This window comes from Urocitellus parryii, chromosome 3 (assembly GCF_045843805.1).
Source record: "Urocitellus parryii isolate mUroPar1 chromosome 3, mUroPar1.hap1, whole genome shotgun sequence".
NCBI lineage: Eukaryota > Metazoa > Chordata > Mammalia > Rodentia > Sciuridae > Urocitellus > Urocitellus parryii.
The window spans coordinates 144,011,492-144,024,471 of record NC_135533.1 but is presented as its reverse complement, the minus strand read 5'-3'; the positions used below and the strand labels follow the sequence as shown (position 1 = coordinate 144,024,471).

Sequence of the window (12,980 nt, the reverse complement as noted above, 5' to 3'; positions counted from 1 at the left end):
GCAGATTAGAAAACAGATTGAGAAAGGGCCATGCCCAGAGTCACATGCTGGACAGCAGTGAAAATGGTTCCCATTATGGAACCTGAGTGCCTGCGCTCATCCCCACGCCACCTGGGCCTCAGCAGCCAATGACTCGGCCCACTTGTAATTCAACAAACAAAACAGAAAACAGCATGGCTGGTCCACAGTCCATTGAAGCTTTGTTGAGAAGAGGAATAAAACTTCATTCTTTGATAACATCTCCCTCAAAAACACACAGCCTGAGGCACAGAGGTTTTCAAATTGTGCCCTACAGACAGCCCCAAATGAGAGCTCACTTAAAGAAATCGCTACATGTTGAAAATAAATTTAAAATAAGAATTTGAAAAATCAACCCTTTACTGATAAAAGAGAGCAACATGTGTACTGATTAAAATCAGTCAGACTAGGGGCTGGAGTAATGCTCAGTAATAGAGCATTTGCATAGCACATGAGAGGCACTGGGCTCCATCCTCAGCACCACATACCAATAAATGGAACAAAGGTATTGTGTCCATCTACAACTAAAAAAATTAAAATTAAAAAAAAAATTAAATTTTCAATCATTCCCACAAAGAAGTAAAATACAGATTTCAAGGATGTGTAACACTAAGAATGTTTAGGAGTAAAAAAGCTGGTCACCAACCTTCCTGCAGCTGTTGCAGCTGCCTCTTGAGAGAAGCCAGTTTGTCCTGATACATCCTGAAAAAAAGAAAAGCCACACTGAAAGACAAACACTCAGTACTCTATTCCGAAACATTCTACACACAGGAACTGCCTAGCTTGTTGGATTTAGCAGAAGGAACACTCCCATAACGAGGACATATAAATGGCATTAAACACAACTCTTACATCAACTCTGCAATTAGACTCTAAATGGAAAAGGAGTGAGTCTATGCCCCCAGCCTGTCTTTTCATACAGACAGCATAGCTGTCTGAGCACAAGTCAATAAACCTTCATGTGATTGCTGAAAGCACTCCTCTTTCAGGATCAGAAAAATAATAGACATTCAGAAACAAAAGTTAAAACGCAGGATTTACTTGCAGCCCCAGCTGGGTGAGAACACACAGCACACAACGGCACAAGAACACGGCATGGTATTTTTTGCCTCCCATACCCAGTGGATTAAAGGCAATTACACACTCTGGCAAGTCTGCCTGAACCGTGGATTCTACACATAAATTACATTTTGACAATATTTTTGCTTCTACCTGAAAAACACCTCCCCTTTCTCAGTGACAAAAATAGGATCTGCAACCCCCCAAAAATACTGTCCAACATATAAAAAAGGATCTGCAACCCCCCCCCAAAAAAATACTGTCCAACATATAAAAAAGGTGCAACAAGCTGTGTGTGTGTGTGTGTGTGTGTGTGTGTGTGTGTGTGTGTGGCGCGGCGGTAGCAGTACTAAGGATGGAACCCAGGATCTTTCACGTGCTAGGCAAGTGTTCTACACTGAGCTACAGCTACAGCACCCCTTTTCATTTTATTTTGAGACATGGTCTCACTTATCCAGGTTGGCCTTGAACTTGCCATCCTCCTGCCCCAACACCCTCCCCCAGTAGCTGGGATGATAGGCACCACCAAACCCAGCACAATGGCCCTTTAATTGCTCAAATAACCAATTCTCTGTAGGAGGAGGAAAGGATAGGAAGAATCTGAGAACCCCACAGAAGGTCTGCCCTTTACAGCAAATTCCAAAGTACTCCTCAGGCTCACCTTAAATCACAGGAAGCAACCAATTTTAATCAAAATTATTTTTTATCTCACTAAATATTAAGGAGGCACTTTCAATCAAAAGATTGTCTCTAAAATTGATGCTCAAAAACATCAAGTACAGGAGGGATGTATGAGCCACACATGAGAAGTCAATATTTGGAACCCAGGGCATTAAATTTTTTACCACATGGAGAGTGCCAGCTGGTACCCATGTCTGAGTATGTCTTTGAAAGGGAATACTAGCAAATTGAAGAAGGAAATAGAAAAAAAGAAAATCAGATTCACTGAGATCATGTACAGGAAAAGGGACAGAGGTATAAGAATACATCTCAAACAGGTCAAGTAAAAAACTTGCAAAGAAAAAACCTAGCAAAAAGAAAAAAAAAAGGGGGGGGACTGGGATTGTGGCTCAGCAGTAGAGTGCTCGCCTAGCACGCACAGGACCCGGGTTCGATTCTCAGCACCACATAAAAAAAATAAAAATAAAAAGGCATTGTGTAAAAAAAAAGAAAAAGAAAAAGAAAAAAAAAAACAAGCAGTTTCAGGGATGAAACAGCACACAGGGGCTGGGGATGTAGCTCAGGTGGTAGAGTGCTTTTGCCTCACATGCACAAGGCCCTGGGTTCAATCCCCAGCACCACAAAAAAAGTAAGTCCAAGAGCACGTGAATTTTTAATCCTTCATTCAACACCAGTCAGACTTAGCTGAACTACCCCTTTCAGGTTCCAAAGCTTGAAAGGGATGACAGAATTCAGAGGATGGCCACAAACATTTGCACACAGGACTGAAAAGGGGAAGAATGTGGATCATCTAGTTTAAAAATAAAGATTTTTAAAAGTTACATCAAGATCCTTAAAATATCTCCAATAAATACTTATTGAGCATGTATCTTGATACTGTCTTCTGTATGATAAAAGCAAGTAGGGGGCATAGGGGTGCAGGCCTGCAATCCCTGCTACTCAGAAGGCTGAGGCAGGAGAATCACTTGAGCCCAAGAATGGGGGGGAGGGGTGACGGGCTTGTCTGGCTGGCGGCAGGGTTTGGTGAGGATGACAAAGACCTGTGTGAACATGCACAGGGCAGAGGGACAGTCAGCAGCAGCCTGCTCTGCAATCCAGTTTCCTTGGGCTCACAGAGTTGGCCCTCAGTGGTTCACATCCATTTGAGAAGACAGTTGTTTTGAGACACCTCTCTGAACATTAGTTTTCACATCTAAAAAAAAAGCCATGGTAAAATATGGCCTTATTTCATCCTCTGTGATCACCTCCACCAAGGTTCCTTTGAGACTACCCTTCAAGAGCATCTTAGGAAAACTAATTAAATTTGATTAATTTAGAGGTAAAAAATTACATATATACACAGGCTTTGAAAGCACTAATGTCAAAACCATGTACACATGGCGGCTATAAAATATTTTCTTATCAATTCTACATTTCAGAAAAGACATACAAAAATCATACTCACTGTTCCTTCATTTCTACATAGTCTTCTTCGTCGTGCTTTGCCAGGTCAGTTTCACTAGCATCCTCAGTATCTGAGTAATATTAAGGAAAAGGGGTTACATAAAAATCATAATTCATAGACTTGGTATCACCTGACAATATAAGTACTTAATAAGTTTCTGTAAAATGAATTTCTTCTCAAGACAGGCCTGCATGAGCAGTCAGTGAAAAAGACAAAATATTGTTAAGACAGGAAAGAAAATGCCATTTCTAACTTACACAGAGTCATATTTACAGAGAGCTTGCCTTTACCTGAAATGCAGCCTGAGAAGAGGGTGCATCAGACACAGGCAGTCATGATCAAGGCTGCTACTCTGCAGAACCAACAACACTGGCAGTTCAGGCAAGGAGGTATAAGCTAAGACTGGACACTGTAGGCAGTCAAGCCCTACTCACTGTCAAGAAAAACTCAGTGGGGCTGGGACGAGGCTAGGTGGGAAAGTGCTTGTGTAGCATGCACGAGGCCCTGGGTTTGATTCCCCAGCACAGAAAAAGGAAAAAAAAAAAAAAAAGAAATCCTAGCATACACATTCTCTTCTGATACTTGCTCATTTTTAACCCCCTCTAACATTTTACATTAAAATATATACAATAAAAAAGGAGAATGCCCCCCAAACAAATTGAATTCTAAGAACTGAAGTGCAAAGTTACAATCAAAGGAAGCAGGACAGAGGCAAGAATATAAAACAAAAACATTTTAAAACACCGTTCTCAGAACAAGCAAATGGCTGGAGTATCTACATAATTTTCACAGCCCCTTATACTTTCAAGGAGGAAAAAAATAAATAAAATTTAGCTTCATCACTCCCCCTGGTGGGTATTAAAAGCATTACATGTATTTCACATTATAAATCTCTGGTTCAGTCTTGCCTTGGGATGTGGTTAAACTAAATGTAAGTTTCTTCAACTTTATTTTCCCTATATGCAGCTGCCTTTGAGAGGCTGTTGCAGATCCAATTCTCCACTAACTCTTCTCCCTTCCTTCAGCGGAAGAGACCTTCACCTGTCATGTGCCAGCCTGCCACATTATTTGGCACTGGGGAGACTGAGATGATTAAAACAGACTTCATTCCAGACAGCTGGTCTAGCTCTTGCTTTTACGGCCCTATTTTGTGCCAGAATATTCCACCGGTTCATCAGTCTCTATCACCTCTTTCTTGCTTGCCCTTTTTACATTTCTTCACCTTTCTCCTCCTGCAGACAGTTTCCTTCCTCAATGCCTCCAAAACAGTTTTGCTCACACTTGCCAATAGGTAAAGCCCAATTTGAAAAGCAAGGCTGAGAGGCAGTAAATGATAATATAAAGAGCATGGAACCGAAAATATGTCTGGGCGCCATAAAGTAAATCCCTACCTCCTCCTGTGCCTGTTTTTCCAGTGGTGACCGGCCAAGTACTTGATGCACGTTATCTCATTTAATCCTCACACCTTCCCTAAGAAAGGGGACGACTTGGGACACCATTGCAGTTGGTTCAAGTTGTCTACGGTTACGAAGCTGGTTTAAATGACAGCCAAATTCAAACCTAGGCTAGCTGGTTGCAGGTCCCGTCCTTTTAACCTGTATTCTCTATCGCGCGCTGTACCGCGTAAATGAAGCTCATTTAAGCATTTCAGGGGACTTGGGACCGAAGAAGCCAAACTGGCCTCCACTCTGATCCTCGGGGCGGGCGGGGGGAGTACTACTCAAGGAACTCAGTGGATGACTTTCCCATTCCAACCCGCGAAGACTCTGAGGTTCAACGGTTGGGCTGGGGGGTGGGGGGTGGGGGGCTTGTCTTAAAGGGACCAGCAGCTCTCACTACCTCCAGCCCCCTCCTCCCTTGACTGGAGGGTACGAAGCACCCGGGCTGCCCCGTCCCCCCAGAGCGGCCCCTCCAGCCAGCCCCAAGCCCCGGAGGCCGCCCCGCCCCTCTCCCGTGCAGCCCCACCCCAGCCCACCGCCGTCGGGCGACCTAGAGGACGCACCTTCGTCAGACTCGCGGCCCCGACAGCTGCGCTCGTCGTCCTCGGCGCTCTCCAGCTCCTCGTCCTCCTCCGGGTAGTACTCCGGGGCCGGCGGCGCTCCAGCCGGGGCCGGAGCCGGAGCCAACAGCCCCGCAGCACTCATGTCGTCTTTAGCCGCCGCTGAGCGTGCCCCCGGGAGATCACAGCCACCGGCTCTGGGGACTCGACGCCTGCCTAGCAGCGCCGGAGGGAACCCCTAACCTGAGGAGCTAGAGCCCCAGCGACCCCTTCCCCGTCTGCGCCGAGCTCCGCCCCCCGCGCCCGCGCTCGGCAACGGGGGCCTCGCGCCGCAGGCGACTTCCGGGTCGCGAGCTGCCCGAAGACGGCCTGACTCCGCCATCCTTGAGAGGGTGGGGAGGACCCCGGACGCCCTTTTTGCGGGAATCCCAGCCCTTTCCTCGCCGACTTAAAATCATCAACAGGCAGTGGAGGAGGGGCGGAGGCCGGCTCCCTGGAGTTAGGCAAATATACGGACAGCCCTACCCGCAGCCAGGACCCCGAGTCTCCAACGAGACTTCCGGAAACAGCCGCCAGGCGGCGCCCGGAGCCAAACCTAAAACGAGGATAGTAAGCGACCTGAGGGGCGGAAGGTTTGCCCCGCCTTGGGCAGGTGGAAGTGGACTCTGATTTTAGCAGGTGAACAACATGCATATCCTCTTAATAAGTCAGGAATCTGGACGGCCAGAGTAGGCGTTGTCTTGCAGGGGGAGTGGTGGGGGAGCCTGGCTCCTCCCCTAGATGAAGAACTGAAATAAAGACAAGGATGCTGATATTCGGTCCTGGGTCCGCAAAACCCTACTTTCCCAGTCCTTGGGAATCCTTTCTGTTGCACAGCTGGACTCCACACGGTCTTTTCCTGATTTTACGAATGGCGAGAAGAGCTGTCATTTGTCTAAGGGGAAGAAAATGGCAGCGTCCAGTGTGCTTGATTTATAAAGACCACCAGACCCATGCTTCTGCCTCATGTTTCCTTGAACATTAATTTTTAGAAACCGTTTTTGCACCAGTCCAGTAGCTTACTAACCGACTCTCAACTGAATGAGCAGAGCATTTGCCTACAGGAAGCAATTTGGCTAAAACTCGGGGGTAAAAAGCTGAGTATCTGCATGAGTTAATTTGTGTGATTCCCTCTGACTAGAAAGGGAAGACAGTGTAACAGATTTTGCTTAGCAAACGAATTTAGGGTATCCCTTTTGCGGAGAACAGCGTGGTCTAGTTGTTTGTAACAAGAAACAAAAATAAAAAAAAGTGCCCAGAGGTGTTTAATGGTCTGTCCAAAGTAACCTCATTCTATTTTAGATACAAGTCTTCGTAGAAAAAGTAATAAGTAATAAAACCAAACATAGATGTGAAAACCAGGGTGGAGCCTAACACAGCATTCTGATACTTAGAACCCATGTGATCACAATTTATCTCTAAATTGGCCCCCAGAGCCTTCTAAAAATGTATAATTTTATTCTCCTACCATTTATTTTGATGTTTCTTATTTACTACCTTGTTTTAATTAAAATCTTGGCTCTCTCTGTAAGGGATAATTCCTCCCAACAAAACACAAAAATTTGCAGAATGGAATGCTGAGATGTCTTTCCAGGAGTTCAGCAATCTTCTGAAGGTCCTTCTCAATAAGAGGCATTCTCAGCTCACTGTAGGTCCGCTGTCTATATTTAAACTAGAATTTCAGGATTGTCTCTTGTCCAAAAGATGAAGTCATTTTCCTTCTCTTTTTTTTTTTTTTTTTTTCCTTTTTCTCTCAGAGTTTTAGCCAAATTTTTTGGATCACATCTAAATTATTTGTAATCAACTACATGGAGCAAATAGAGTTCATATCAGTAACAATATTCATAAAGCAAAAAAGGACCACCATGTTAGAAATCAGAGTTCATTGATATAATGAATCAGAAAATAGTTGATTTCATTGTTGAATGTTGACTTTTTTTTTTTTTAAGAGAGAGTGAAGAGAGGATAGAGAGAGAATTTTTTTTAATATTTATTTTTTAGTTTTCGGCGGACACAACATCTTTGTTTGTATGTGGTGCTAAGGATCCAACCTGGGCCCCACGCATGCCAGGCACACCACCGATTGAGCCACATCCCCAGCCCTTTGACTGTTTTTTTTTTTTTTTCCTTCCAGTCAGGTGCAGTGGTACATGCCTATAATTCCAGTGACTTGGGCGGCTGAGGCTGGAGGATTGCGAGTTCAAAGCCAGCCTCAGCAACTTAAGAGGCCCTAAGCAACTAAGTTCATGAGACCTTGTCTCAAAATAAAAAATAAAAAGGGCTGGGGATTTAGTTCAGTGGTAGAGTGCTGCTGGGTTCAATCCCCAGCTGGGGGGTGGGGGGCGGAGAGAGAGACAGGGGTTTTTGTCTTGTTTTTTGTCCAGAGAGAGACTGGGGTTTTGTCTTGTGTTTTGTCTTCTTGGTTGCAAACAGCATCTGTTAATGGTCATGCATTTTTTTATATGTAATGCAAAGACACAACTAAACTCTTGGGTGGTGAACATTTACCCCATTTTTTCTATTCAGTCTTTCCAGCTGAGAAACTGATGGGATGAGCTCTTAACTAATAAATGCTCTTTGGTGAAGGGAGAACCTACTCAAAAAAAAATTCATGGCTTTAGTCTTACCCATCCTTCATGGTGGTTTAATATGATTTTGTTCAGTCTTTATGCCTGTAAAAATCAAGTTATGTCAAAATCAAGTTTGCCACTTGAAATCTTCTACTGCATCTGTTCCCAAAGTGGTACTCGGCCACACAGCTCTGGAAACATCTGGTTCAGAACCTGACTGAAGCAAAAGTCCTGCCAGCCCCACTATTTAAAATGCCAAATTGTCAAAGTCCATTAACTTACTCTGGGTGGGTGAGGAAAGCAGTTTTCAGTGCCCAGTCCTGATTTAATCAACATATCCAGTTTCACAAAAATGGCCCTGAGTAGCATGGCGCCCTTTCACCCCTGGCACTTTCATTGTGGGTCAAGATGGGTCTCTGATTATCACAGGTTGCACTTGGGTCAAAGCTCGTTATCCTTTGGCCATAAATTCACACAGAATCATTAAAACCTGTGACCCTGAGAAAAAGGTTATGTTGAATATGCTTGCTGAAATCTTGCTAACAAGGATGCCCATGCCACAGTTCCTAGTTCTACTGTCATCAAAACCCACAAACTGTTTTTTTTTTTCCTTGAACCTATCAAAGTGTGCCCCGTCCGCGTTGAACGTTCAGTGTGCACAGTACGCACCTAGTACATAGCTTTTCCCCAAACAGCATTAAACCGACGTCTGCTGAACGCAGTACAAGGAATGGCAACTCCCTGTCAAGAGATCCAGGAAATATTTGCAAGACCTAAGCGAATAAATGGTGCACAAATTGAGGGCAGAATGACTAAGAAATCCGCTCAAGGTCTAGCGAGAGAAGGGCGTCCTCTCCCGACGCTCTCACGTGGTGGTCTCCCGCAGTCTCCCTAAACAGTGCAGGCGTGGGGAGGAGGGCCATGAACTTTGACCCCAGCGCAGCACAAACAAGACGGACCGCGCCCCAGGCGGGCCCGCGGGTAACTAAAGTTGCAAGGTCTTCCGAGTCGGAGGAAGCCCCGCCCCTCCCCGTCCGGCCCCCCGTCGACTCTGCCAATCCTCGGGCCCCATCGACCGCTCGGCTTCCCAGGCACTTCCAATCAAATGACTATATCCAGCCTCGTCCCTGTGCTTCGCGATCAGGGAAGGTCAGTAGAGAGCCTATCGGAGCCGAGTGGGGGCGTGGTCAGGGGCAGGGGGCGGGCAGACTAAGGAGGTGGGGCGGAGCGCGCTCGGCGCAGTCGGGTGCGATTGGCCACCCCTGGCAGGAGCCGCACCTCGGACAGCAGCAGCGGCGGCCGCGGGAGGGTTGGTGTGGCGCGGGGCGGTGGGGTCCTGTGTGGAGAGTGGGGCGCGACTCCGAGACCGCGGGCGGAGGCTGCGCGCAGCGGGATCCGGCACCCATAGACGCGACCCGTGGGTCCGCCAGGGTTCAAGCCGCAGGAGAGCGACTCGGGAACAAGTGTGCGAGAGGAAGCGGCGGTGGCGACGCCGGGCCCGGGGTGGTGACAGCAGGTCTAAGGTGAGAGTCCCCTGGTGCCGAGTGGTGACAACATGAGCCCAGGCGTGGGGACCCCTGGCGGAGTGAGGCTGGGGGGGGACCCGACCGAGGGGAGTTCCGGGAGAGGGTTGACAGTGCGGTCTGTGGGGAGAAGACCCCCGGAGGGACCGGGACAGCGGGACGAGCGGGGACGTCGAGAGGGTCCAGGGCAGTGGGGCGAGGGGAGAGGTCCCCTAGAGGGCTCGGGACGACGGGGTAAAGGATGGAGACCCGACGGGGACGGAACAGGAGGGTGAGGAAAGGTGCCCCCGAGAGGGACCGGGACAGCGGGGTGAGGGGAGTGGAGCCCGGAGGGACCGGGACAGCGGGTGAAGGGAGGGGGTCCCCAGAGGAGCAGGACAGCGGCGTGAGGGGAGTGGAGCCCGTGTGGAACGGGACAGCGGGGCGAGAGATGGGCACCCCTAGAGGTCCAGGACAGTGGGGTGTGGGGTGGGGACCCCCAGAGGGGCCGGAACAGTGCGACGCGCGGAGGGACCCTGAGAGGGACCAGAACAGCCAGGAGAGGGGTTGAAAAGACCCTTTTCAAACCCGAAAAGGGTCCAGAGTGAGAGTATGAGGGAGGGGACCCAAAAGGGACCTGGACAGGGGTCCGAGAAAGAGGACCCCGAGAGGGGCCAGCGCAGAAGTGTGAGAAGGACCCCAGCTAGGCTGAGGACGACGGGGTGAGCGGTGACTCCGCAAGGGGCCCGGACCGAGAGGCGAGGGGCGCGGACCCCCAGAGGGGCCTGGGCGGCGGGAAGAGAAGAGGGGACGGGCCAGCGGCGGAGCGCGGCACCCAGGGTCGACCTGGCGCGGAGGGGCCTGGGGGTCGCGCCGACCGGGTCGTGACACCCCGGGACAACGCGTCCTGAAGCCTGGGTCGGGGTCGCTACATCGGGCGAGTGGGGACCGTGGGCAGCGCCCAGCGGGCTAGGGACGCTGCTCCCGGGGTCTGGAATCCGCGATCTTCCCTCGGGAAGAGTCCTGGGGACCCTGCGGAGCCGGGATTATGTAACGAAGCATCTCGGAGCTGAGCGCACCGGCTGGAGGGCAGGCGGACCGCGGTGGGAAGGATGGAGAGTCCGGCGGCCTCGCCTCGGCCCGCCCGCGCCCACTCCTTTCCTAGAGTCCCACGTAGATACCTTGAAAGTGGGGGATTCTTGACCCTAAAGAAAAGGTCCGGTGGAAAGTTGGAGGGGTTTCCTTCAGCCCACCCCCAAGAAGTTGGAAGGGAAAGGGATGCTTGCGGAGATCCAGCTTTTGGTTTAATTAAGTTGTTTATTTTGACTCTTGTATTTTCTTGGATTACTATTTGTTTGGGGCGGGGGTGTTTGACTGGGTTTTGTTTTATTTTTTCCATTTTAGTTCAGCGAAGAGGTAAGAAACTTTTTCGGATTTGGCAGCATATCGGTATCCATGTATACAATGCAGATTTAAAGGAGCTACGTACCAGGTTTGGAATTGGGGTTGTTTAACTTTGATGAGTTGGAGATAGTTGGAAGGTCAAAATAATTAAGAAGAGATATTGGATTCTCTAAACTAAATAGTACTTTCCAATTAGATCCCCAAAGCTACCAGGACTGAGGTTTAGGCATAATTCCAGGAAAAACTGGAGAGAGAGATAAGCCTATTTAAACCAGACACTGTATGTCCTGGTGGGAGGCAAGCTATGTCTATTAACATGCTGAAACCAATAGTGGGAAGCAATAAGAGGAGGCAATTGAGGGGCAGCCTCCTACTTTGACAGATGTGAAAATTAAACTAATGACCAGGCTAATTGTTCACAGTAGTTGGGATATGTTAATATTTCCCTAACTACCTTTCAAATGTTCTCTCAAATGCATATGCTATGTTCTAACCAACCATTTTGTATTTGAATTTTTAAAAATCTTTATTTGTGTATTGCTTCTCCTCACTTCTTTTCTTTTTTTCACTGCTTTCTTTCTTTTTCTTTTCTTTTTTTAAGAAGCAATTTGGAAAATGGTGGCATGAGGTGTAGGGGGTGGGGGTTATGTAGCTCAGTTGAAAAGCACTTGCCTGGCAAGTGTGAGGCCCTGGGTTCAATCCCCAGAGTGAAAAAGGAAAAGAAAAAGATAATGGGCCATGTAATACCATTTCAGTTATTTAGAAATCTTTGTTTCACGTTTAGAATGTGTCTTAATGGAAATCTTTTGCCTGTGTTCTGTAATGGACAGCTCCAAGTAAAAGGAAGAAAGGAATGCTGAAGTATTTCCCAAAAACATAACTTATAGAGCATTTATTTATTTATTTACTTAGGTGCTAGGGATCAAATCCAGGGCCTCACTCAAGCTAGGCAAGTGGTCCCAGGCCCTAGATTTGGTATTTAAATCCAAGTCAAAAATTACTGAAGTCATTTTTATAGGGGGGGATGAGAAGTAGAGGACAGGCTCTGATTAGGGATTTTATTTGACATTACATGATGCAGTTCTTATGTGGCTGCAAAGAGTGTGGAACTTGATGCAGTTATGAAAATTCCACTAACTCCAAGTCCTCCCCTGAGAAGAAGTTAGACCAACATGAGAAATAAGAGCAGCAAGGACACATTTAAAATATGAGATATACTATAAGATGTTTTGAGTATAATTTTTTACATTAAATTTATTATTCCAGAAAGCTAGGTAGAGTTCAAGTAAAAGTGAGGTCAGTTAACTTACAAGGTTATTTGGAGGGGGCACAGATTCATTATGAAGTTCATATAATGTGGTAGGACTGGTGATCTCAGCACCAACAATCCTACAAAGTAATAGAAATGTTTGAGCAGATAAGTCCTTTCACTGTCTTGTTAGCTCATTTCTGACTGGTATAAATGGTCATTTCTGAAGACAAAACATTAAATTTATTTCCTTGTAAGAAAAGAAAGTGCTCTGATACTCCCCTGAGTGATTACTAAAGCAGTCATTTTAACCACATTACGTTATGGTATTGATCCAAGGATGATGAAGAGAGATTCATTGTAATAGAATTTTTTAGAGATAAGAAGGGCCTATAATAACTTTATTCCCTGGAGGGGGAGGGGATAGGAGGGTAGGAATTCGGTGGGAATTTTTTTTCATTTGTTTCAAAAACTAAAATGACACTCCAAGTAACTATAAGTATGTGAAATCTTTATACTCTGTTCTTTAAATTATTTTCTATCTAAAAACAGGATCACAAGAAGTTGGAGCTTTACATTTCCATATGAATGGTGATGGCAACCACAGAATTTAAGTTCTTTTTGGTTCTTTAAGTGTTCTCAGTCTTAGTTTAGCAGGATGCAAGGATTGCCCAGTAAATACAATAACCCATTTTACACTTTCTTTACCACTTGAGTCCTATACAGTCAAACCATTGTAGTCTCAGAAACTACCTTGATATCTAAATTGGTTTAATGTTTAAGCCAACCTGAATAAACATTCTCATTGCTTGCCAATATTCATGTTCATTGGTTTTAATAGTACAGGAGAATGCATGAAAGCTAACTATTGATACTTTTTTCTACATAGTCAGCTAAAACCTCTTTCCTTTGTAGTTTTTCCAGTCTTCATTTCTTCCCTCTCCACCCCCTCCAAAATACAGACACAGGAAGGAAACAGTGAGGAAGAGAGAGAGGAAAAAAAAAAAAAAGAAAG

At 46.6% G+C, this 12,980-nt stretch overlaps 2 protein-coding genes across 3 annotated transcripts in view; one reads left to right on the top strand and one right to left on the bottom strand.

Annotated features, from left to right (window-relative positions):
- Positions 1 to 5,508, bottom strand: part of Suds3 (SIN3A corepressor complex component SDS3) — a 34,617-nt gene extending 29,109 nt beyond the window's left edge. The window contains exons 1-3 of the mRNA XM_026403407.2: positions 5,205 to 5,508; positions 3,203 to 3,272; positions 665 to 720 (exon numbers count right to left, since the gene is read on the bottom strand). Of these exons, the coding sequence (XP_026259192.1) occupies positions 665 to 720; positions 3,203 to 3,272; positions 5,205 to 5,346 (268 nt within the window). The 5' untranslated portion in view covers positions 5,347 to 5,508. The remainder of the gene's footprint in view (positions 1 to 664; positions 721 to 3,202; positions 3,273 to 5,204) is intronic.
- Positions 5,509 to 9,094: 3,586 nt separating this feature from the next.
- Positions 9,095 to 12,980, top strand: part of Taok3 (TAO kinase 3) — a 188,705-nt gene continuing 184,819 nt past the window's right edge. The window contains exons 1-2 of one of the 2 annotated variants that reach the window (XM_026403415.2): positions 9,095 to 9,333; positions 10,717 to 10,728. The gene's annotated coding sequence lies outside the window, so the exon portion shown is untranslated. The remainder of the gene's footprint in view (positions 9,334 to 10,716; positions 10,729 to 12,980) is intronic. The other variant, XM_026403416.2, reaches the window with a different exon arrangement.